This window comes from Glycine soja, chromosome 10, assembly GCF_004193775.1.
Source record: "Glycine soja cultivar W05 chromosome 10, ASM419377v2, whole genome shotgun sequence".
NCBI classification, from domain to species: Eukaryota; Viridiplantae; Streptophyta; class Magnoliopsida; order Fabales; family Fabaceae; genus Glycine; species Glycine soja.
Window position 1 is genome coordinate 6,551,341 of NC_041011.1, and position 26,201 is coordinate 6,577,541.

Consider the following 26,201-nt stretch of genomic DNA (forward strand, 5'->3'; position numbering starts at 1 on the left):
AATTTTCAATGAACCTTGCATTTCCAGTTTCAACAATTCTCATACTATGATTAGGACAATAAAACATATACCCCTTTGACTTTTGTGAATAACCAATGAAATATCCACTAATTATTTTTGCATCCAGTTTTCTTTCTTGTGGATTATAAACCCTTATTTTTTTGTCTGGTAACCCCAAACATGCAAGTGCCTTATACTATGAGTCCTATTCTTCCACAGTTCAAAAGGTATCTTTGGAATTGCCTTACTAGGAACCTTATTCAACCAATACATGACAGTTTTCAAGGCATACATCCACAAAGATATGAGTAAAATTGAATTACTTAACATACTTTTAACCATATCCATTAAAGTTCTATTATGCATTTCTGATACACCATTTTGTTGTGGTGTACCATGCATTGTGTATTACGCACAAATGCCACGTTTTTTAAGAAGTTTAGCAAATGGACCTGGGTGTTGCCCAGTTTCATCGTATCTTCCGTAATACTCATCACCTCTATCAAACCTAACAACTTTCACCTTCTTGTCTAATTGTCTTTCTACTTCATTCAAGTAAATTTCTAAGACATCTACTACCTGAGATTTCTCATGCAGTAAGTAGACATAACTGTAACGTGAATAGTCATCAATAAAGGTAATAAAGTATCTTTCCTTTCCAAAAGAATTAACATCAAAAGGTTCACAAATATCAATATGCACAATTTCAAGAAGCTGAGTACTTCTTATAACTCCTTTCTTTGTATGTTTTGTTTGTTTTCCTTTAATACAATTCACACAAATATTTAGATCCACAAAATCTAGATCGGGAAGAATTTCATTCTTTATTAATTTTTCCATCCTTTTTCTAGAAATATGACCTAAACGTTTATGCCACAAGAAAGCAGATCGTTCATTCACTAAGTTACGTTTAGTACCAACATTATGATGCAGAGTTAAAATGGTTTCAGCATACAAACCATCTAATTTCAATTTATATAAATCATCACAAAGAACACCAATACCAATGAGATGATTATGCTTAAATAAACGGAAACATCCATTACCAAAACTAAAAGAGTATCCAATAACATCAAATTTAGATATTGAAACTAAATTCCTAGATAGACTAGGAACATAAAAACTTGTGTGTACTCCATTAGATACAAGAGTTCTACTTCATCCTACACGTCTTTCTTTTGTGTGTACTCCATCTTATGTATTTGAGGATTTTTTTTCATCCACACCAATACATGTGTCCCAGTAAGACACTTCCTTCCTAAAAACTTGTTGATACACACAAAAGACATTATGTTGTAAAACACTACTACAATAAGGCCTTCGATGATAGTTCTTTTGGGTCTTCCATGATGATTTTTAACTGTCATGTAATCTACCATTGTAGAATGTGGATAACTTTCAATGATGATTTTAAAACTGTCTTAGAATATGTTGCGTTTTTACAATATAAGCCTTTTTACATGAATTTTTATGATGATTTTTTCATAAAACCATCATAGAAAATGAAATTTTTATGATGGTTCCTAGAAAATCATCATTGAAAGATCATCATCAATGGTGATTTTGAGAAAAATCATCATAAAAGATAGACTTTCTATGATGAGTTTCTAAAATTTTTAGGAATCGTCATAATTTTTTCCCAATATTTATTATGTTTTACAGCCAACCCAACCTGTAATTTAACAAAAAAACAAATCCATGCACTTCAAACCAAAACAAATATAGGAAACAAACCTAGACAATCCATACCAAATTATTAATTAATTAATATGTTGTAGGTGATATGCACAATATGAAGCATTGTCAAACATTGGTTAGTGCATTATTTTTGAAGCATTGTCAAGCATTGGTTAGTGCATTATTTTTGCATTTAAAAAGTATTTTGTCTATTCCTTGCGAATTGTTATAATAAACGACAATATGTAATAAACACAAGTTAATCACATTAAATAGTGAAAAGTTTAATAATTAAAAAGACAATGTAAGCTAGTATATTAATGAGAAAAAACCATAGAGTCTTATATTTAGAAATGGAGGGAGTTGAGTGTAAAAGAGTGAAAATTAAGATTTTATTTTGTTAAAGTGAAATAGAGGACAAATATTTAAATTAAAGTTGTTTGGCAAGTAAGAAAAGAAAAAAAAAGAAAAATTAATAATGAATAAAAATAATTTATTATTATTTTTATTGTATATTGTTAGTATTTATTATTATTATTATTGTAATTATTTATTTCTATTAAATAAATAACACAATTAATATTACTTAATTACTCTTTTAGTCAACTGATGAAGGGAAGAGGGAAACTATGAATGTTCAAAACCGAACCAATAAAAAAAATAAAAATCGATCCAAAAAACCGATATTTTTTGGATATGATTTTTTCTCAGCCTAGCAGTTGAGTTCGATTTTTGGTTTGGAACTTTGGAAGCGACCCAATATGTAAATGAAATGTGTTATTAGATTAAGAATTCTACTTTTTGCACCTCCTAAGAGATACCAATGAAGAAAATACTCCAATAATTAGATACCCCTATTCCAAAATAACTATTTTGGAATGTGAAAATTGCATTGTGAAATAGCTATTATGGAATGTGAAAATTACTCATCCCTATTTGGTTCAGTGCATCTTCTTTTAACCAAAACAAATGAACTTAAAAAAAGGCATCGTGCACTGATTAAAACACTTGGAAAATATAATGTGTAGCAGAGGCAATAATTAGTTGTTGCTAAAATGAGAAGAGTTGTTTTAGAGGATAATGAGAAGAGTTTTAACAAAATAGTGAGATGAAAACACAAATAAACTTAGAATTTAAAAAATCTAAAATAAATAAGAGGCTTGGAAAATAAAAACCTTGAACGAGTCCCCTAGTTAAATGGTTTGCCCCATAACCAAGCACATATGAAGCATTCCTTGCGGTTTCACTTGATTTATTTCTTGATTATTAGCTCTTTCCATATGAAATCGAATTCAAATTACAGTAAAATTGAAGCACTGAATTTGCAAAAATGATAAGAATATGTTAGTGTACATAGAGAGGTTCAAGTAGAAAAGCTATCTGAAGTTAGATCCTAAACTTAAATTTAGATGCAATGAAAAGAGTAGTGAACATATGCTTAAGATTGTTTGTGGTAGAGTAGTTGTTTGTAGGGATAGTAGGAATAAGCCGAAAATTATTAGGCTTGAACATTGAAAAAAATTGAGCAGTAAAATGAATATGAGTTCACAAAACACACTTAGAACTTCATGAATTTTAATTTATATTGGGTATGATTATTAATTACATACTTAGAGCTCTACTTATGGATATTGATCAAGGGTTCTATTTATTCATAATACATAAGCTACAAATTAAATACTTAACACACATCTCTAATGTTTCTAATGCAAAGCATATAGTAACAATCTTAGCAAGCAATATACTCACCACATCTCTTGCAATGGAAAAAGTTATCCTTACCTTCACTTCTATAAAATCAAATTTTGTTAAGCAATGCATAATATGAAATATAGCAGTTAGCACACTTTATTTGTTAAGATTAAGTGGATCAGTTTAAAAGATAGACACTGCCAATGAAGTAAAAAAATTATTCGAGCCACTAGTCTGATGCAGAAAAATATCCACTATAAGAATCTGATACTGTGAGAATATGACAACTCTTGGATCACTTTGACACACTTTAAGACTCCTAGCAAAAAAAAATGTAATTATCAATTAAGTCATGACAAAACTAATTGCATTTTGTAAATCAACTTATAATTATCAGGCTCAAAAAGAAAATTAAAAAAAATCATTTTTGACATACTCTTTTATAATCTCTAAAACCAAATCCATTGCAACTAGTGTTTACCAAGTCAAGAGGAATATCATACACATTGGTAACAACAATGGCAGTAGCATTACTCCTTAGGATAGCCTAAAATTCTAGAGTCATAAACAAGTTAGGAAATAACACAAAACTTCCTTTTCCAATTATATTACAATAAACATTAAGAATACATGCATAAAAACTAAATAGTACTAAACTATTCAGACTTTGTGAGTTGTGATGAGTAACCAGGGAATTTTATCAGCTATAAGTGTATGATTCATTTACAAAGAATGAACTTTCATGCCCTGCTTCTTGGTTGATTTTGAAATCCCCTTCCAATGAAACAGGAAATCCAAAATAACCAAAATCATGGAAGTCTAATGTCTACCAATTACAAATAGAAATTCATTAATTAATCAATTAATTAATTAAGCAACCAATTGAACTATTGAAGATTTCTTTGCATAGATGTGAAACAAATGTAAACCCAGGTAGATTTCTTTTGCCTGTCTATCCCTGTCTCTTGCCCAATAAATAAAAATATGTTGTTGAACTCCCTTAATTCTATTATGTTAAATTTTTTTAGGCCAAGTTTGAATTTTAATTAGACTTTATTTTGAAGACCTATGCCGTAAATTTGGAGCTAAGCCATCAAACTGAAGTTGTTTTTAAACTGGTTCTTATAATAAAAAATGGAACGTGTAAACCATATCTTAAACATTTGATTCAATTTGGTTCTCATCCACAAAAGCTACTGAGAAATACTGCAACATATAAAAAATCATAAGATTTGATTCAATTACACTTCAAAGAAACATTTCATAAACGTGACAAACCTCATCGACATTGAATTGAACCCCTATTTTACTCCCTACAATCATAACACTTTCGTCTATACTAAACCACAAATTTTCATTTTAACAACTTCATGAATCGGTATTCACTTCAACAATTTTGCATATGAAACAAAAAGGATAATCCCAAACAAAAAAGTTAAAATTATAATGACACCGACACTTTCAATCTTAAAATAAGGTTTACACTTTTGGTAATAGTTTCTAGGAAGCAATTCATAACCACATTCCAGCTTCCATTCATTCAAATTTTGATTAATCACAAGCAAGAGGCACAACTAAACACGAAACCAAAAATCTCAACATTTGAAACAAAAGAGAATATATCGAAGACTTAGATAGTATATCATTTCATATAATCCCAAAACCCTAATTTTACTTGAAAAACATACTTGGTCTAAATTAACGCAGCATTAGCAGCAACAATAATAAAAATTAAAAGGCTTATGAAATAAATAAAAACTGTGAAAACACAAAATGAGAAGATCATAAAACAAAGTCTTACATCTAAAACCCAAAGAGTCTCCATCAACATCAATACCTCCTGGTGAAGGGGAAACTCTGTTGAATAGAAACAATGTCAACCTGTGTGATGCCGGGGATGTCATTGATTCCGAGGGAATGAAGCATGTTGAGGGTCTCCTTGTTGACTTTGATGTGGTCGGTGTTGATGGTGGAGATGTCAGGGATGAAGTTGATGTGGTGCTCGCGCTCCTCCTCCTGGAGCTTGAGGGAGACAACGTGGGACAGAAGGAGAGAGGGCGCGAGAGAGAATGAAAGAGTGCAAGGATAATGAAACATTCTATTTCTATTGATTTCAAAGACGATTTTTAAAAAACCGTCGTGGAACACTTGATTTCTATGACGGTTTCTAAAAAACATCATCGAATACTTGTTTTCATGACGATTTTCATAAAACTGTGGTTAAAAAGTTTCAATTATTTACAAAAATATCATCACATTTTGAACGACAACGGCTTTGAAAGAACTATTTAGATTCATCATCATTGAAGATCATTTTTGTAGTAGTGAAAGTTGCTTATTGACAATTATTTTTAGTTTAGGACATCATCTATTGATGACAAGGAAATCAATGATTCTAACAATGCAAGGGAAATAATTCTCAAAATTTAGTTAAGGATTTTGAGTTTGGAAAAGGAATCCTTTTGCTTCAAGTGAAGAATCCAAGAATTCAAAACACATATTTTGGGTGGAATTTAGTTAGAACAATGTCAAAGAAAAAAACTACTTACCACAACATTTACCACAATGCAACCATACTATAACCTCTCCTATTAACTCTCAATGACAAATTTACAAGAGTCTACAATGAACACAACTCCCTTGTAGTAATGAGATTTTTATCGAAGAAGTACTGTTAGACCTATCTAGTCTCCTAGATGGTGTAATGAATACAAAGCTTGATAGAGAATAAGCAGAAAAACTAAATACATGTTTGGTTTTGCGTCTAGCTCTTCATACATGTGTAAAATACATGGGAAGAGAGTAGCTTATTCGTTGGACGTGATGTGGGCATACATGCGATATTGATGCTTACCTAAACCTTGCTAATCTTGCTCATTCCAAATCTATTGGTACATCGTTGCCGCAGTATCTTTTGTCAAAACTTGATGAGAAATTTTCTATTATGTAACATGCACTAGTATATTGTTTTTTAGTTTGTGCCTAGTCCTCCTAAGTCCTAATCATGAATTTTCCTTTGAAGAGACAATATCTTAAAAATATTTAATTTTTTCACTAAAGTAAGGTATCATGCACCATGTCTCATCTCATCTAGATTTTGTTAAAAATCCACCGTTTTTACCATATTTGGAAGCCAGTCTCATACACGTCTACACCACCTATTCATAAGTGTGGCATCACCAAAGGCGAAAAAGCAAAAATAAAAAACAAAAAACAGCAGAATCTATGGTCAAACTATAGAGTATAGACAGAAGAATTTAATAATGAAACCCATCCATATATAATAGAGCCTCCTTCAGAAATATGAAAAAAAAAATCACAAGTCTTTGTCTGAACAACCAGCTTTACTATTCAACTGTTCTTCTTCTTTCATCTCTCGCCTATCGAATTCGAACCCGACACAAGATCAAATTTTTAGGGCTCCTCAATCCTCTCTCTCTCTCTCTCTAATCTATCCCTCTTCTTCTTCGCTTGTATGAACCGGAATTAGGGTTTTGCCTCTATTATCATTGTATAATTTAGAATTAGGTCCTTTTTTGTTTCAATTTTGTAAATTTATAATTTTTTTGTTCGCTTAATTTTGATTTTTCAGTTTTGATGTAAAGAATACAATAACAGCGATGCAATTGCTATCCTGTAATCTAGTTTCTACATCTTCGTCGCGCAATTGTATGTAAATTAGGGTTAGGATTAGGGTTTTTGGATTGTTTTTGGTGTTTGATTTTGTGGGCATGGAGAATTCGCGTAGACCGTTCGATAGATCGCGAGAACCGGGTCCGAAGAAGCCCCGGTTGATGGAAGAGCTGGATCGGGCTTCGAATTCGGGTGCCCGACAGTTTCATCAGCGACAAGTGGCTTCTGGGATCACCACGTTGTCGTCTGCAAGGTTTAGAACAAACGACAGAGATCTTGAAAGCAGTGATTTTGGTCGCCGGGGCGGTGCCGGTGGCGGTGGCGGCGGTTATCAGCCGCAGCCACTGCCATTTCAGGAGCTTGTGGCTCAGTATAAGGCAGCTCTTGCAGAACTTACTTTCAACTCGAAACCGATAATTACCAACTTGACTATCATTGCAGGGGAGAATCAAGCTGCGGAGAAGGCCATTGCAGCCACTGTTTGTGCTAACATTCTAGAGGTGAACTTAGTTTACAGTACTGTGCAGCTGTTTCTCTGTTCAATTGTTGTTTTGTTAGGGTTATGTAGCCAATTGCTGATTGAATTGAATTGTTGTAACATACTTCGAATAGAAAGGAAAACGTGACTTTTTTTTTTTAATGTTGGTGTTCCTGATGTTGTGATGAATGGTGTTGTTTATTGTCATGGTATGTGATGTGTGAGTATTTTGCGGAGAAAGCGACAAGGTTACCGTGTATTGTAATTTTTGCAACTAATGGAATTTGGTGGTTTAGTGTTGTAACCGTTGCGGAAGTTGCATGGTGATGTGTGGGAAGAGTTGCAATTGCCATATGAAGAGATCAAATATTTGCAAATGGGCTTTATTATGATTTTCCCATTTCATTTCATTGGTCCACTCAAGGCTTTTATCTACGAGTTGGCTTTGGGTTTCTATCTCTACTGTGTAGGAAGGGTAAAACATATATAGCTTTACAGTCAAAATGAAAATGGAGTGAAAAAAATTATCATTTTGTAATTTGCAAGATTATGGCAGTCTGGTAATCCATTGGCAACTGACAAGCAGCATCATTAGAGTGGTATACCGCAGTTGTCCTGGTATTTTCTTGACTTTGTATGCAGAGGTTGATATAGATCTGTAAAAAAATTTAATTGAATACAATGTATGAGGAAAAAAAATTACCAATGCATTGTTGCCAATCTCAATAAATGTTCTCTCACTCTCTCCCTCTTTGTGTCTTATATCGTAATATACATTGTAATTGTACAGTATTTTGTCACTTCTCGTGAAACGGTGCTTCTGTTTTGTATATCACCAGCCAATGCATCCTTTCAAGTCTTACCTCTCTGGTTTATTTTTCTTTTTAGGTTATAGGAAAATACAGTTTACCTGCAGTTTTTATTTTTTGAGTGGCGGTGGTGGTTATATTTTAGAGAGGGACTTTGTTTAGCCTAGTTGTACAAAGACATTATATTTTTATCATTTCATTTTTGCACTAGTGGATTTGCTTTGATTGAGGGTGTTGTATGTAGCATGCAACTTATGATAACAGAGATGTATCCCTCAATTTGAATCAGATAGCAGAAGGAGCAAGTTGCTATTTATTATGATCTGGAAGATTGGACCACATTCGTTTGTAGGAATTGAGATTGTGACCAAGACGTTTCATATTTGTTGAGTTTCCAAAGACTACTGTAATAGATCTTTTACATTATTAAGGCTTTTCATATATGTTGTACTAGTTCCATGAAGTGCAACATATGATCTAAGGAATGGAATAACTAACAATTTTGAACAGGCATGACATTTTATGGAAACTTTTATGTAACTTTAGATCCAATTGCCAATGATAATATTCCTGGATTTTGATTTTATTTGCTGCTGTTTTCCTTGTGCGAGTTGTATATTATTGGTTTCTGTTACTTTTCATAACATATGTCAGGCTGTCTTTTTCTTGTTCTTTGGTCATTAGTTTTCTTTTTGTTATACTAAAAAAAGGTCCTTTTTCATGAATTGTGTTGATACTTTTCCAGGTTCCTAGTGATCAAAAGCTGCCATCACTTTATCTCTTAGACAGTATTGTTAAGAATATTGGGCGGGATTATATAAAATACTTTGCTGCCAGGCTACCTGAGGTCAGATATTTATTCTTCTTTTAGCCTGTTATTGATTTCCATTTATCTTCTCTCTTATAGTGTGCTTCTTATACATTTTTTTATGACAGTCTATGATGAATCTGTCAGATTATTATGTTATGCAAAATGTACTCATGTCCTGCACGTCTTTCTCAAGATATCTTGTCTGATTTTTAGATGCCTATTTTTAAGTTGGTAGTTTCTAATTACTCCTTTACATTTTAGGTATTCATCAAAGCATACAGACAGGTTGATCCTTCTGTCCATCAAAGTATGAGGCATCTTTTTGGAACTTGGAAAGGAGTCTTTCCTCCTCAGACCCTTCAGGTTATTGAGAAGGAATTGGGCTTCACTCCTGCAGTCAATGGCTCATCTTCTGCTTCTGCTACACTCAGGAGTGATTCACAGTCACAACGTCCACCTCATAGTATCCATGTGAATCCCAAATACTTAGAAAGACAGCGTCTACAGCAGTCCAGCAGGGTAGGTGAAATGATTGCACCTCAATTTATTCTTCAAAGTTTTAAAACATTGATTTGACTGGGATAGGTCAAGCCATGATGCAAATACAGAATTTATGTTGATGAATTGGCACTTGAATTCATTCCTTGCATGATGAAACTGGATTGGATGGATGACTTGATATCATATTTTTAATTATGTTTGTTGCTTGTTGGGACACCACAATATTAATGCAAACATTGTATACTGTATTGAACCTTTCCAACAGACTAATTTACACACCTTTATCCTCCTTATCATTCATGAAACACTTTTTTGGCTGACAATTTGTCTTGTGGGATATCTAAGACAATTCCTCTCTATACAACTAGTCAACCAACTCTAGCCTGGAAGCATAAACTCTTCCCCCCCAGTTGGGATGGGTTTGTTATAGAGCCAACTTCTTATACCTGTCACTGTTCTTAGTGTTCTATTATCCATACAATGCTGGCCTTGCAAAGATGATAATTTAACTGTTATACCAATAGACATTCTGTCATGTTACTTAGGTTGCCATATTCTTTCTTATTTCACATCTCCATTGCTTAATTTTTTTGGAATCTACTTTCTCTGTCCTGAAGACTAAAGGAGTTGTTGATGATATCACTGGAGCGATTTCAAATACAAATGATGACCCAGAGATGCCTGGTAGAACTTTGGGCGTTGGACGACCATGGGTGGATCCTAGTGTTACTGTTAACATCCATTCACGTGAAGTAAAATTTCTTTGCCCTTATTTTGTTCACTCTGTCAGTTTTCATGATTTAATGTGATAATGTACATTGCAGAATGAGCAATGCGCTCACAGAGGTGCATTCAATGATTCTGTTCTGGAAAAGAGCATTGGTGCATCCTATGGAAGCAATGAATATGGTTCCAATATTTCAAGGAATTTGGGCTTGGGTATCCGCCGACCTGGTGGTAGGGTGACTGAGTCAGGACATGACAAAAGTTGGTACAGCAAATCTGGTGTCGTTGCAGGGACCATGTCTGGGCAAGGAAATGGTTTAGGTCTTAAGTATAGTTTTTTGAATACTGAAGCACCAAAGTCCATGATTTTGGATGTGCATCATCAGCCTACACAGAACATAAGTAGCACACGTACCAGTGTGATCTCTGCGAGCTGGAAAAATTCTGAGGAAGAGGAGTACACATGGGATGAGATGAACTCTGGCCTGACTGTTCATGGTGCATCCACTGTTAGCAACTTGAGCAAAAATAGTTGGACTGCTGATGATGAGAATTTGGTAAGCTTGGTAGAATTTGGTGATTTGGGTATCAGACTGATGCAGAACAGAACTGGGACGATATTAAAAACCAAGATTTAGTTGAAAAATTCTATATGAAATTGAGTTTCAAGATAAAATAATATGCCAACTGTAGGTGGCCAGGACACCCTAATTTATACAACCCAAGCTTAAAAGACTCTTAAAATCCTAATAAAAAAGAAAAAGAAATGAAGTCCTACCTAGATTTGGGATTGCATATCCCGGGAGTCTGGGACCCAAACAACATGACCCTTAATAACTGAGTTAAACCCTAAATCCCTACAAACAAAGATCCCTAAATTGTTGTCTCATCAGTTAATACAATAATCCTGGTTTTATCTGCTCATTTAGCATTGTTAATAATAGTATGTAGCACATTATTGATATATTATGTATATATTTTTCTCACGTGCAGGAAGCTGAAGATTGCCTCGAAATCAGAAATCCTTTTCGGGCTAATGTTGATAGAGAAATGTCCATTGAATCTCAAGCCACTGAAAAGAAACAATTACCTTCATCTCATCATCATCCATCACTATCATGGCAATTGCAGGAGCAGCAATCTATTGATGAATTGAATCGGAAGGCAGGTCACTCGGACAGATTTGTGTCCACACATGGTGCCATACCAGCCAATGCAAATTCTTCTGCTGCCAGGATGGTCAATCAGCCTTTCCTGTCAAATGCAACAATAGGATTGCCAGGAATTGCAGGCCAATTTCATTCTTTGGGAGCTGAAAACCCTTCAGGGCAGTCACCTTTACAACAAAGGTCTCCGTCACCGCCAGTAAGTGTGCACCCTTCTCATCCACTGCAAAATTTGGCTGAGCAAGACCTTCCCCAGAATCATAAAGCATCTCAATTTCTGGGAGGTCTGCAGAGCCAATATATTAAAGATTCTTCACCCGCCCCTCCTCCTAGTATTCAGGTTGGTAACTTACAAAGTTCACAACTGAAAAACTTGCAGGGTCCATTCTCTTCAACGACTTTTCAGGCAAGGCATCAGCACCAACTGGGCTCTTCTCACAATGAAGTTACTGTTAAGACTGAGAAGCCACCCATGTCCGAAGTGCCTTTAGCCAGAGAAACTAAAAGTAATCTGGATACAGGGAATCTTCCATCTCGGTTAGGGGTTCGGCCTTCACGGTCAGGTGGCCCTTCCCCTGCCACATTAATTTCTTCAGTGTCCAAAATTGCATCACCATCTTCGTTAGGTCCTTCCAGCGATAATGTATCTGTTCTTCCAAAAATACCTCTAAGAAAGGCTGGACCACCTAGGGCATCTACTCTACCACCAGCTTCCTCTAATGTCAGCAGTGCCTCAGCCCAGACATCAAGTGATACCAATAATACCTTAAATCCAATTGCAAACCTTTTAAGCTCTTTAGTTGCAAAAGGTTTGATATCTGCAGAAACAGAGTCACCAGCTAAGGTGCCTTCAGAGTTGCTTACTCGATTGGAAGAACAAAGCGATAGCATTACCACCACTAGCTCTTTGCCTGTGGCTTCAGTGTCTGGTTCTGCCACTGTCCCTGTTCCTTCTACCAAGGATGAGGTAGACGACACTGCAAGAACGCCTATATCATTGTCTGAATCAACCAGCCCAGGAATCAGAAATCTCATTGGCTTAGAGTTTAAGCCTGATGTAATTCGAGAATTCCATTCATCTGTAGTTAGTGGATTATTTGATAATTTTCCACATCAGTGCAGCATATGTGGCCATAAGCTTAGATTCCAAGAACAGTTCAATAGACACTTGAAGTGGCATGCCACAAGAGAAAGCGAAGAAAATGGTTTAATTAGTGCATCTAGATGGTATCTGAAGTCAAATGATTGGATTCTTGGCAAGGCTGAGTATCCATCTGAGAATGAGTTTACTGATTCTGTAGATACATATGGCAAAGAAGCAGACAAAAGTCAAGAGGATGCTATGGTTCTAGCAGATGAAAAACAATGCTTGTGTGTGTTGTGTGGTGAGCTATTTGAAGATTTTTACTGTCAGGAAACTGGTGAGTGGATGTTCAAAGGGGCTGTTTACCTGGCCAACTCTGATAGCAAAAGTGAGATGGGAATTAGAGATGTGAGTACTGGAAGGGGTCCTATCATTCATGCAAGTTGCTTATCAGATAACTCAGTTTCCAGTGTCCTCGAGACGGTAAGGCATATTACTTGATTTATCTGGACAGAAATGGGGTTATCTAGTTTAAGTTCAAAGCTTCCTTTCCCCCTCTATTTGCTTACTTTGAATTGAAGGACTTCCATTGCTAATAATATTTGGGCCCATTATGTTTTGCAGGGACAGGATTAAAGCAAGTGTAGAGCATTGGAGCTCTGCTGTAGCAAGAACTTGGAAGCCGATTGAACCCAGGTTTACTTTGCATTTTCCAAATTTGATGGCTCTTGATGCTAAATTTATTTCTCTAATTGGTTTCTAGAGCTGTCAAACAAATTTTGTGCACTTTTTTTGTTTTCCTTAGTTTCTTTTGTACTCAGGAAGAAGAGGAAATTCCTTAGTGTTCAAAGTATATAAATGCGATAGTTTTTGCAGCTCAACTTTTGCTCATTGATGTGGTTGCCTAACTTCATTTTAAATGAAGTGGATTTTTGTTTTCTGAACAGCATCTGGTTGTAATATGGAGCAAAGCACTATGGCCATAGTTATCGCAAATGTTGGATGGCATTCTCTGTATCATTGGAATCGCAACAATTCTGATTCCCTAGTATGTGCTTTCCTTCCCTTCCCCCCCCCCCCCTCCTTTGCTAGGGGTTTTGGAATTTGGGGCTTTCCTAATATCCAAATTTCAGTTTTATGAACAACAATGGATCTTGGTTTTAGTTTGGCCGAGTACTGAGATTTTCCTTATTGGTGGTCAATGAAGAAAAAGATGTACATTGCCGAGCCATTATTGTTTAATGTTGATTCTGCCAAGTACACCATTTAGTTGGAGAATTAGGTACCCTGATGAATGATACTCGCACAACGTTTGTTTGTACAAGAAATTTCTGCAACGCGTAGTTTGCGTTTTGATTTTTTTGCCATTTACTTTTGCTACTGTCACATTTCTCCCTGTTCCTTGTTAAAGAGTTGATATGAAAAGGTTTTTTTTGCATTACTTTCTGCACATTATAATTTGAGACGTACTCGAGTGCGAGGTTATGTGTTTCTTGTCGACGTGCAAGAAGCATTTTTTTTTTGTAAAAACAAGTCACTAAGCTAAACAGAATGTTTATTAGATGATTCATTAGTCATCTAAGTGCCTAATCTTGTTATCAATCAGTTAATGAAAACTATTTCACAATGCCTTCTGTCATAAATACACTCATCAACTGATTTTTTTATTGTTATTTTCTGTTGTTTTTTAAGCTACGGGCTTGTTCCCAAAATCATTTCCTAGTGGTGCTTGCTTCTGTTTGATGCAACATCAACGGAAATTACTTTGCGTACCCAATAGTACACCCAACATTTTTTTTGTTTCTCCAAAATTATTCCTTTTTAAAAACATACGGATTACAAATCCGTATGAAGGATTGACAATTCATATGAGACTTTTATATGGATTTGTAATCGGTAACGGCGAATATGTAAGAATCCTTCATACGAATTTGTAATGCGTAACGGCGAATCCGTAAGGCCAACCTTTCCCAGCTCCTCTTCACCAACTTCGCTACGCCACCAGCCATCGCCATCGACCTTTGCTCCAACCTCTAATGCGCTGCAACACCACCACCTCCTTCATGGCCATCACCCTCCCTTTAGTCGCGTGAGGTCATGCCAACCTCCTTCGCGTGAGGTCACTACCACCTCCTTAATCGTCGCGTGAGGTCCCTTCGCTCCACCTTCATTGTCACGCGAGCACCTCCCCCTCATGCTATGCCACACGTGTCTCCCCCTCACGCTGCGCGCGTCCTTTGTCGCCGCCAACCTTGCCATGGAGGTCCATGGCCTTATGCATTGTGAATTCGTAATGGCCTTACGGATTGCGAATCCGTAATGATCTTACGGATTGACAATCCGTATACGTTTCCCGTAAGGGTGTTTTTGGTTTTTCACCTAAATGTTGTGTGTACTAGCAATTATGCTTATGCTGGTGCTCAAAGCATCGCCCTACATCAACTCATGGGCATCAAGCTCCGTAAGGTCCAATAGTTTAACAATTAGTCGGATGACCTGTAATTAAAAGAAATGTATTTTTTCTTTCTATAATTTAGCATTTTTTATTTTCATGCTTATAATTTTTTTTTTCATTTGTTCTTGTAAAATGTGTTTATTTTGTTTTTTGTTCTTAAAACATTTTAGATAACATTTTTTTCACTCTTCAAAATATGTTTTTCATTATTCAAAGTACTATCTAAAGTATTTTAAAGACGAAAAATAAAATAAACACATTTTGTAAGGTCAAAAGTTAAAAAAAATATTTACAGGGATGAAAAAAAAAACACTAAATTACATGAACGAAAAATATATTTTAACTTTTTATTTTTTGGTATGGGAAAAGTTATCCTAATTATGTATCTTCCATGAAGACGAAACAAACAGTTTGTCTTCTATTTTAATACAATGTTCTATTTTTGCGTGACAAGTGGTGTTATATGAAGGTGAGAAGCTTTAGAGTAACAAAATCTTATTTCTTATAAACAAACACATCGCTATATGGACTCGTTGAAAAATCCATTTACCCATGGCCATGACGGTGCTAACATAAAAAATACTTATTGTTTGGGCGAAATGTCCATGATGATTGTATTTACTCACAATTACGTAGGAATTATATAGATAGTTTACACGATTGTGATTTGTAAATATACTTAAATCATAGTTCACATATATCTCGAAAACCTTATGTGATTATATCAACATCTATCCTTAGCCTGATATAGTTGATAATTCCCTTGTTCATATTTAGTGACAGGCACAACTAGAACCCCCGGAAAAACAGAACATGGATTTATTGGTTTTATATATAGGGATTCATACTTAATACTCTGCCTTTGAAGTTTGAATCAAGGTGTAAGTTCAATTAATTCAAGGTTTATGGTGTTGGGTGTAGATGTAATCCAAGTGAGCCTCCACCATCATCCTTCTGCTAATGCATTCTTCATCCTTCATATAGCACTCCTCTGATCCCATGAGCTGTATAAAATGGCATCAAATGAGAGAGAGAGAGAGAGAGAGAGAGAGAGAGAGAGAGAGAGAGAGTGCAAATACACTATGAACCATTTAGTTTGGAAAAATGTTTTCTGATTTTATTTTTGGTTTGTTTTTTTAAAAAAATTGTATAGAAACTATTGAAAATGGAAATGAAAACAAATTAGAAGGAAACAAGACATTTTTATAATTAAAAGTGGAAATACAAAATATAAACAGAAAATATTTCACAGGCCATAAAGAAGCCAATCAGGTCAGGGTATTAGTTATAAACTGTGTGGAAGTGACTAAGTAACATGCAAATAGAGAAGGGCTAAACATTATATGCATTCTTACTTCTTCCATATCATCTTTTAGCTCATGAGATGATTGAGGAAAAGCGTTTTCATTGATCTCCACTTCCTTCTCACCTATATGATCAAGTTGTTCCAACCTCAGGTGAACAAAGACAAATTTGTAAAAAAAAAATATACATAATAATATAATACCATGTCATGTAGTTACCTTGTCTTGGACCTTTCAGTGGTTCAAGGAGACGGGCAGAAGCTAAGAAAGAGGAAAGAAGGAGAACAAAGAAAAGCAAACCAATTTGTTGCTTCATTGGTTCAATATTAAGGGAATGAGAGAGAGACCAATAGAGATGTATCAAAGCAAAAGAAAATAAGTAAGCATGCCTCAAAGAAGGTTTGAAGAAAGGAATAAATAAATGAAAGAGAGAGACAAGAGGGTTTTGCCTAAGTGATGCGGAATATTCACTAGCTATGTGATGACTAATTTTTGTTTGAATAATTACTTTTATTGAAATCTTTATTCCAATCATATTTTTTTCTTTCATTAAAAAGGATTCTAATCTAAGATTTTACTTAAGCCGAGTTCAATATAACTGAGTAACGACTTAGTTGGTTCTAAGTAGGGGTCTGAATCACGTGGAGAGCCCCCACAAATTAGAAGCACCTTCATGGGACCGACCCTACCCATTTACCATCTTTGTCTTTTAACTCAAAACCAACAATGGCACCAACCTTGGTCATGATGTACGTAGTAAGTAGCCTCTTCATTCTTCATGTGATAAGAGCATCGCATCATTTCCGTGTACAGAACACCACCGTTTATCTCAGTATGAAGACACAGGAGAATAAGGATTGTCATTTTCATAGTGGTCCAAAACGGAGCTACAAAACAAAACGAATTAAAGTGACCACCATAGTCAACAATGAAAGATGAGTTACTCATACTCAAACGGTGTTCTGCACCCTTTTTCTCCGTATCTTCAAAATGAAAAAAAAAAAAACTGAAAAATCTACCGAGTGTGAAAAGGATGAGATCACCAATACGTATTTATTATGCATGGTGTGGATGTAGAGCACCAATTTTCCATATTTCTCTGCCGACAGCTGTTTCCCTCTTCATACCATTGGTTTTCATTTTCGTATTTTTAAGTGTTTGTTGATAGATTCTGTAAATTCAAATTTGATTCACTTTTGAAGTGATTCGTGTTGGAATAGTAAGTTTGATACAAGAAAAGAAAAGTGTTAGGAATACATTTTATTTAACTTATTATCTATTATTTGCTTTCAAAGCAGATATAAAGTTGATTTAATTGTGAGTTTGAATTCTTTGGCTAATACAAATTATTAAACTAATAATTAATATTTATTGATAAAAAATTATTTGCTTTAAGAAAAGATGGGAATGATAAAATTATGAGCAAGACTCGGCCAAACAAATAGTAAAATTTAGATAATTTATGTTTTTTAATAAATTTTAGCTAATAATAAAAATGTGTTTAAAAAAGTGTATTACAAAAAGAGAAATGAAAATCATAAAATTCAGTGAGTTTCACGATTTTTTTTAATATTAATTTTTGTAGTTTTCAAAATATTTTAATTAATAAAAGAGAATTTGTAAGAAAAAAATGTATTGCTAGCTCTCTCAACATCACTCCTAAACATCTGTATTTTTACTAAAATCACATTTATCAAAAAAGATAATTATGATATTTCTTACTATGAAACTAAATATACACTAAATTTTCAACTTTCGGTAATTTTTTTATATAAATTTTATATGTATACAAAAACATATATAAACATTTCAAACAAATCAGATAACATTAATTTATTTATTTTTTAAAATATACCAATGGTACCAATGGTACCAATAGTGCTATTACTAAAGCAAAAGAAGAAAATAAATCTTTATGTAATGCATCCTTGTCATGATCAACATACAAGACAATTTTATTTACAGTGCCCCAAACAAGTCTTGATGAGCAGGAATCAGACAGCCACTTCCCTATGATGTGAAAGTTTTTGTGATCAAACTACAAGCAGTAAGAAGAGGACAAAGAGAGTTAGAAAAACTGAGTATATGGCTGACATGTTGGACCGCTGATTAATTGTTCGATTAGGGAGAGTGTTTCCCTTTAGTAAAGTTGTATTCTTATCTGCACATAAAAGTAGTGTTATATAATTTTGCTTTAGTCCTATCTATCGAAAAGGCTGTAAAATCATGTGAAACCGACGATGACATGCATCATCATGTGCAATGTGCATTGCACAAAGAAGTTTGTATATTTAGTTTTAATTAATTTAGATTTTTTTACCCAATTTTATAAATGTGTGTGCCTTTGTGTATAAATCAAGCTTTTAACCCCCACTCCCCAAAGAAAAAACTTAAGAGAAATGTTCATAAAAATTCTAGTTGGCTAAATACTATTATATTTAGCATTTAATAGACAAGCAAAAAAAAAACATATAAATTTCTCTGGCTTAAAGGTAAAATAGTAGAAGGTGATTTTCATACACTGAAGCATCTGATTAGACTAATTAGTTTATTGAAGAATATTGACAAATATTATTAATTGACTCCAATGATTCAGATATGAACTCAATAGCTGCTATGTTATCAATTATTGTAGTCCGAAGCTTAGCTTAATAATATTTGTCAATATTTGGAGTCCGAAACTTCTTTGTGGAAGACCGGGCAGAGCCCACACTAATAAAACTATAAAAGCATAACATGCCCACGGTTATTTGGTGGAGTTCTGATTATTTTTCAGATCACTTTTATTACATTCATTAAAGAAGTTTTTTTTTTTTGCCATTCTTCACTTTTTGCTGTTAAAGTAATCCAACAAATTTTACAAGGAGTGCAAAAGTGATGCAAATCGAACATTATTCTATTTAATGTTCTTATCCAACTATATACATAGAGCGTTTAAGACAGAAATAAATATTGCCACAAAAGGTTGAATTCTTGTACATCTTAACAAATAAAGCTTTGCTATTTGATGCCACTTGGCACTTGCCCCAAATGAAAGTTATGCAACTTGTGGCAACCCCAAAAGGTCATTCTATTCACAAAGAGTGCTAGCAGAATATTTTCTCACATACTCTTTGAACATTCTTTTCATAACTGGATGAAGTTCATGTCGATTAACTAAATGACCGGAATTCAACTCTTTATTTAATCGATCACACTTCTTATTTAGTGGAATTCACATGGAGATCACCCAATCATAAAGTTATCAAAGAGTAGTTGTTATCATATCTTTACTACATATCATGATTCATGACTAGAGAGTTGAGTCTATACTCAAACTATGCATCCTATGACTATGATCTTTTGCTAAACGAGTGTGTTAATTAAATCTTAAGCACAAAAAAAGAGTTCAACTCAAAATATAAAAAATAAAAATTATTTTTTTTCAGCAAAAAGGAACAGGCATCACATCAGGGATGAACATCATACTTGTTGATCCTATACCCAACAAACCTAAAAATATGTATATATAAACAGCAAGAAAGATACACAATACTTAATTGGGGGAAGTGGGGAATCAAATCCAAGGAGAAGCCAGGAAAACCTGTAAAACGGAAGCCCTTGCTTATATCCAGGGGTGAACCCAAGATTTAATTTAATGTATAGGGGCCAAAATAATTTTTTCTTCTTCACTGGAAAGATAGAATCAAATAAAAATATAAGCATTAAAATTCATACAAAATATTTACATATTTTCTAAAAAGATCTAAGAATATATAATAAAGAATAGAGACTATATTTACATAGAAGGTATTAAATATATTTTTAAAGACTTAAAATTTACAAATGACAATTTTCAATTTGACATGCCACCAAGATTTAAAAAGAAGATTTTTAATAAATTTATAATAAAAAATGATATTTATGTTAACCATATATTTTTCCGGCAACATTAACAATTGATTGTGTGTCCATGTTGAAATAGTTATTAGTTTACTTAATTAAGAGTTTAATAATTACGTATGGATATAAAATAGTTTTACACCATCATTTCATTATTGTTAATATAATTTTTAAAGTAATTAGCATAAAAATTAATAATTTTATTATACATGGTCAGTTGTAATTTAATAATAGTATAAAACTTTTTACACCGTAAATGTATAATTTTCCTCCCTTAATTAAACTGTTTTTAGGGTTTAATTAAACTATTATTATTCATGACTAAAACCTACATGTTAACCATATTTGATCCTGTTATTAACGGCGATATTGGAAATAGCGGAGTTGTGATTCGAAACCTATTGTGATATTGGGCCATTTAAAAAAGTATTGTGAATAGCAGACTTAAAATTTATATTTACAATATGTTAACCCGATATTATTTGATCCTGTTCTTATTTTTTTAAGGAAGAATATATTTGATCCTGTTATTAAAGGAGATATACTAAACCATATTTATATGACATTATCACAATATTATTATTAATATTTTCTTAATAACGGGCCTTCACTCTAACAGAATCACTTAATATTGAGAATATTAAATCATATATATATATGACATTATCGCAATATTATTAATATTTTACTTAATAACATGTTAGCCACATATATATAGTATTACCTAATGAAAAAGCTAAATGGCAAATGTCAAGGGGGCCAATGCCCTCCAATAGTAAACGTAGGTCCGCCCCAGCCTGTACCTATGGAGTTCCATCAAAAGAAAATCAGATAGAGTCCCACCAAAAGAAACCAAAATAAAGGTGTTAAAAAGAGGATATTCTTAAGCACAATATTAAGTTTTTTTTAATATACTCAATCAGAATTCCCAACATTTTGTTTTTGTTTTGTGAGAACAAAGAGCTCAAAACTCAACTAAAAGCTAACAGAAGCTAAATCTGCAACAAGAATAGATTCAACGGAACAAAAGAAGGAGCTGATTCAAACATCTTCAATGGAAAGACCATGCTTATACAAGGATTAATCACAAGTTGTGCTATAGCACATAACTCAAGATTCTTAATTTTAATTTTTAAACACAATACTCAGAAGCTTATTTTAACCAAAGTATTATACTTGAAAAATTGCTTGTCCATATATTTGGATGTGTGGTGCATAATGCTTCAAGAAAAAGAGATAGGTGGTTGAGGGATAGTCCTAGAGACCAGTGAAAAAGGAACTTACAAAGCAGAAATAAAAGCACTATTTCACTAAGAAGGAAAACAACACTAAATTCAGCTACTTCTTGTAGTGCTATCAACAGAATTATGTTGACCAGGTTGTAATATTTCGTTGCATTATTTTTATTCCACTCTAATTTCTGCACATAACAATGACCAGTTTTGGAAAGTAGTTTCAGATCAATAGCTATTGCACTTTCCTAGGTGCATGGTTTATTCATTTTATTCTTCTGGCGTAAGAGAGCTAACAACTTCCGAAAGAATTGCCACAATTCACAAAAACATAATTGATTCCCTTGTCTGTTAGTAGAATAGAGCCTTTCACCATTGACAAATATAATATAATATAAGTGATGTCTCTATTACTTCCCCAAACAAATTATATGATACTTGAGACACATAATATGAATAGGCTAATATAACAATTCGCAGTTCTCGGCAGTTGTTAATGCATTATAATAAACTTAGACTAAAGAAAGACACAAATCAAAATTCAAATGCTTAATCATGAAGTATAAACCATAAAGTCTTTCTCATAGGCTGTCCGATAGTTATAATTTATCTACCCAAAAGTTATTTTAGAAGTAATCTATTTATAATACGTAATGTTTGAAGTGCGATTTATTTAATTTGACATAATAGTTTTATGAAATTCTCATGCTGATTTGTTAATTTTTCCTTGATTTATTTAGTTTTTTTTTTTACTTCTCTTAACATGAGTTACATCGTTTAAACAGTGGTGGTCCTGAGTACTGTCAAAGTGGACGACAACCCATGACCTCATCCTTAGAAGAACACCAAATTTTTATCACATTAAAATAAGATTCTCGTATAATGTTATAATGTAGCAATGCCAATGAAGCCTTATGTTAGGTTGAGTGTTGCAGAATATTATATAAAAGGGATAAATTAGGAAAATAAAAACTGAATTTTTTTTCTCTAAAACATGATAATTCTTATGATTTTGATGGTGAAATTTTATTTGAAGAACTAAAAGTCATTAAAGAGATTTTAACAATTGAATCAAAATTAAATTTTATGATATTGAGTTCTTTGAAGACTTTTAATTATTTTCCCAGGGTATTATCGCTTATAAAAGAATATTAACTATTAATGTTATTATTGTATCTAATAAAGGAAGTTTATCAAAATTAAAATTATTAAAATTTTATTTGCAATTTACTATTTACAAAGTAGATTTAATAGTTCTGTTTTTTTTTTTTTATCGAAAATGATTTTTTTCAGAAAATTTTAATTATATTTTAATTATTAATGAATTTAAAAAATATATATAAATATGTGGGAAAAAAATTTGGTCCGCCCAGAGCATCACGAATCTCAAGGTCGACCATAACGTTAAACTACATGGGTTACTATTTGAATTAACTATTTGAGTTATTATCTGAATTGTTTAATTAAGATATCTTAATTGTTTGAGTTACTTTCGCATTTAAACATAATTCTATAATCAAACCTAAGTGCGAACTATTGTAAAAAAAAAAAAAAAAAAATAAAACTCCGTAATCAAGAACAGCAGAACAAGTATCAAACAAAAAGATCAAATAGTGTTTTTAGTCGCTATCTTTATACATTATCATTTTTTTACAAGTTTTGATAGTCTTTACTCAATAGTTTTTTTTTTTACTGAATCTTTACTCAATAGTTAGAGTTAATTTTTAATACATATACTTAACGATTCATTAATTACAAATACAATAATTAATTATATATTTTATTATAAAAATGCCAAAACAATTATATTTATGATAAGTGCATAATTATTTTAGTAAAATATCATATAAAAACTATTCATTCTTATTTTTAAAATATAAAATAGAAAGTTAATGTATAATTAAATTAAAATTTAAAATAATTTAATTTATCTACCTTTAAACACATGGATGCACTAAAAAAAAAGTTAGTAATTGGTGATGACTAAAAATCATCACAAATAACGATTTTGACGGTTAAAAAAACCGTCATGACTGTGTGTCTGTCATAAATAATTTTGACAGATTTAAATAACTGCTAATAAATCGTAAGAAAATTACCATTGGCTAAAAATCGTTAAAAAATATATTCTGAATGAGTTTTACTATAAGATTTACTAGCAGCTAATAACCGTCAGAAAATATATTTACAATTTGTTTTAAAATTTGCTGGGGAAGGAATTGGAATATTGGATAGAGTAACCATGATTTAAATCACCCGGAAGACAAATATAAAAAGACAATCTTCATTCACGTAACAAAGAAAGTTTTTTACAATTACATTAGATAAGAGTAGTTCCTAATCCACCTTCTCCTAGATATAAAAAAAAAAAAGGAAAAACAAAAGTTCAAGGGTAGATGTAATAGTTGTCAGTTGCGTGGGATAGATAAAAAAAGAAGAAGCAATCTTTCTAATTAATTCAAACCAATGATGCATAGATTGTTCAACATAACCAGCTAAAGTATCCAGGCAAATCGGATAGTCCTACAAGCTGCAAATTAATGAAACCAATTTCAAGTCAAATAAAATTTTAAGCTTAAATATATTTTTGTTCCTATAAATTTGTGTTATTTTATTTTTGGTTTCTGTGAATTTATTTTTCTAATTTTAGTTTATATAAATTTATAATTTTATAATTTTGATCCTGTAAGATATTTTATTCATTTTTTAATCCTTATAAATTTAAACTTTTTTAATTTTGGTCCTTGTAAGCGAAATTTATGGGGACTATATATGAAAACATTAGAATCTCAAAGGGACTAAAATTGAAAAATCACAAACTTATAAAGACTAAAAATGAACAAAAAAAACTAATAAGGTTAAAATTAGAAAAATGATCTTACATGGACCAACAATGAAAAAAAGCTAACTTATAGAGACCAAAATAACTTGCAAGGACTAAAAATGACAAAAATTAATATACTAAAATTAGAAGAATCAACTTACAATAACCAAAAATAAAAAGCACGTTAACTTACACGACCAAAAATATATTTAATCCAAACTTATATTAGATAAAAGTGCATTCTTAGACATGATAGCATAATATTTTGAAGAAATTAAATTAAACAATGAAGACTAGTAACAAGCCACTAAGACGAGTAAAATCAATATAATGAGTATTGTTAGTGATGTGAAATTAGGGTGAAACACACACCTTTTCACTAATAGGAAAGAAGGAAATAATAATAATAAATAATATAATATAAAGCTCCCATCCTCTGTTTTTTAAACACCCTGAGTCCCCCTCACTTTCCTAATTTATTTCTTTTAGAAACCCCACCCCTATCTCTCGAGTGCTCCCTCTCCATCCCCACCTTCATCATTTTGCTTCTCTCATTCTTCCAGTATTTTTCATTCATTGTTCCTAAACTCATCAAGTTCCTTGTCTCCTCGTGGCACTCTCAAGCATGGGAAGGTGATTGGAGTAAATGGAATAATATCCGTCTCTTTAAAACTCTCAAGCATGAGTATTTTTTTGATATAAATTAGTTATGGGTTGTGTGTGAGGGTTTGGAATATTAAATAGTGGGATTATTGTGGTTCCCAAAAAATGACAGGTATTATAAATTGGAATTTTTGTCTAATATTTTATTATCTTGATTTCAATGCCTAGATTCCATGGAAATATCGTGGTTGCTCCTCTACTGACATTGAAAGAGTTTGACTTGGTTTTCTTTTGTTGTGAGTAGCTAATATATTTAGTGATACTTTTAACTATTTTTAGGAGAAGCAAATAAATTTTATAATGATCTCTTTTGGTGATTATGGTTTCTATGAGCACTTGAGAATGAAGTATAATATTTATTTTACTTGGTTGGAACTTGATTCTTTGTGATCTTTAATGGTTTGATGAGTATTTTAATAGTTTGATAATGTATTTTAAATGTGAAATTGTTTTCTCATTGTAGATGTTGTGATTGATTTTCTACAACGAAGAGATAATGTAGCATATGGATTGAATACTCATAGTATATATTTTTAGTTTGCTACAACAAAGAGATATTATATCCTATGGGTTGAATACCATAGTATATATATTTTTTGTTTCCTACAAGAAAGAAATAATATAGCCTATAAGTTGAATATTAATAGTGTGTGTGTGTGTATATATGTATATATATATATATATATTGTTTACTGCCATGAAGAGAGAATGTAGCTTATGAGTTGAATGTCATAGTTCCTATTTTTTGTTTGTTACAACCAAGAGATAATGTCGTTTTTGTGCACATAATAATAAGTGGAAGTTCATGTAAAGTTTTTTATTCTTGATTATATTTTCAATGAGTTTTCAAGAGAGTAATATTAGTTTTTGGAAAGTGAGTTTTATTATTTTTGCTTTTATTAAATGTCATTTCAATTCTTTTTTAATGGAAAACTTATGCTATATTTGCTTTCTCATTCTTGTTCATTTTTGCTTTTATTAAATGTTTTTTCAATTATTTTTTAATGGAAAACTCGTGCTATATTTTCTTTCTCATTCTTGTCCATTTTGTATATTATGCACTCATTAAGTTCTTGTGACTTATTCCATTCTTTCCTTTTCCCCCTCAGATTCACAAGTGGTTGAGTAGCTAAATTTCCTAGTATTTGTTGGCTATCCAGGAATTTGTTCATCTCTTTGGTAGGCCTCCATTTCATATGATGAAGAGTAAATTTTGGTGACTCCAATATAATGCAACTATAAGGATAGGGGTAGGAATAGATAT

At 32.5% G+C, this 26,201-nt stretch overlaps 2 protein-coding genes across 4 annotated transcripts; one reads left to right on the forward strand and one right to left on the reverse strand.

The window, feature by feature from the left end:
* Nucleotides 1–6,636: 6,636 nt before the first annotated feature.
* LOC114370034 (polyadenylation and cleavage factor homolog 4-like) lies at nucleotides 6,637–14,018 on the forward strand. 3 transcript variants are annotated; one of them, XR_003657753.1, is made up of 9 exons: nucleotides 6,637–7,502; nucleotides 9,035–9,136; nucleotides 9,362–9,619; nucleotides 10,219–10,353; nucleotides 10,426–10,884; nucleotides 11,321–11,692; nucleotides 11,873–13,060; nucleotides 13,202–13,273; nucleotides 13,503–14,018. XR_003657753.1 is itself a non-coding variant. In XM_028327326.1 (8 exons), exons 1-8 carry the CDS (start codon nucleotides 7,101–7,103, stop codon nucleotides 13,211–13,213), a joined length of 2,928 nt encoding a protein of 975 aa, XP_028183127.1. In that variant the 5' UTR covers nucleotides 6,638–7,100; the 3' UTR covers nucleotides 13,214–14,015. The 3 variants fall into 3 exon arrangements, 1 of the variants encoding a protein (XP_028183127.1); XR_003657752.1 differs by having other exon boundaries at nucleotides 13,525–14,018; XM_028327326.1 differs by having other exon boundaries at nucleotides 6,638–7,502; nucleotides 13,202–14,015.
* Nucleotides 14,019–15,678: 1,660 nt separating this feature from the next.
* LOC114370266 (putative phytosulfokines 6) lies at nucleotides 15,679–16,782 on the reverse strand. Its single transcript, XM_028327565.1, has 3 exons — nucleotides 16,556–16,782; nucleotides 16,388–16,461; nucleotides 15,679–16,036 (listed from the first exon to the last, which is right to left on the reverse strand). The coding sequence occupies exons 1-3, from the start codon at nucleotides 16,650–16,652 to the stop codon at nucleotides 15,929–15,931; spliced, it is 279 nt and encodes a 92-aa protein (XP_028183366.1). The 5' UTR covers nucleotides 16,653–16,782; the 3' UTR covers nucleotides 15,679–15,928.
* Between the last annotated feature and the right edge of the window lie 9,419 nt (nucleotides 16,783–26,201).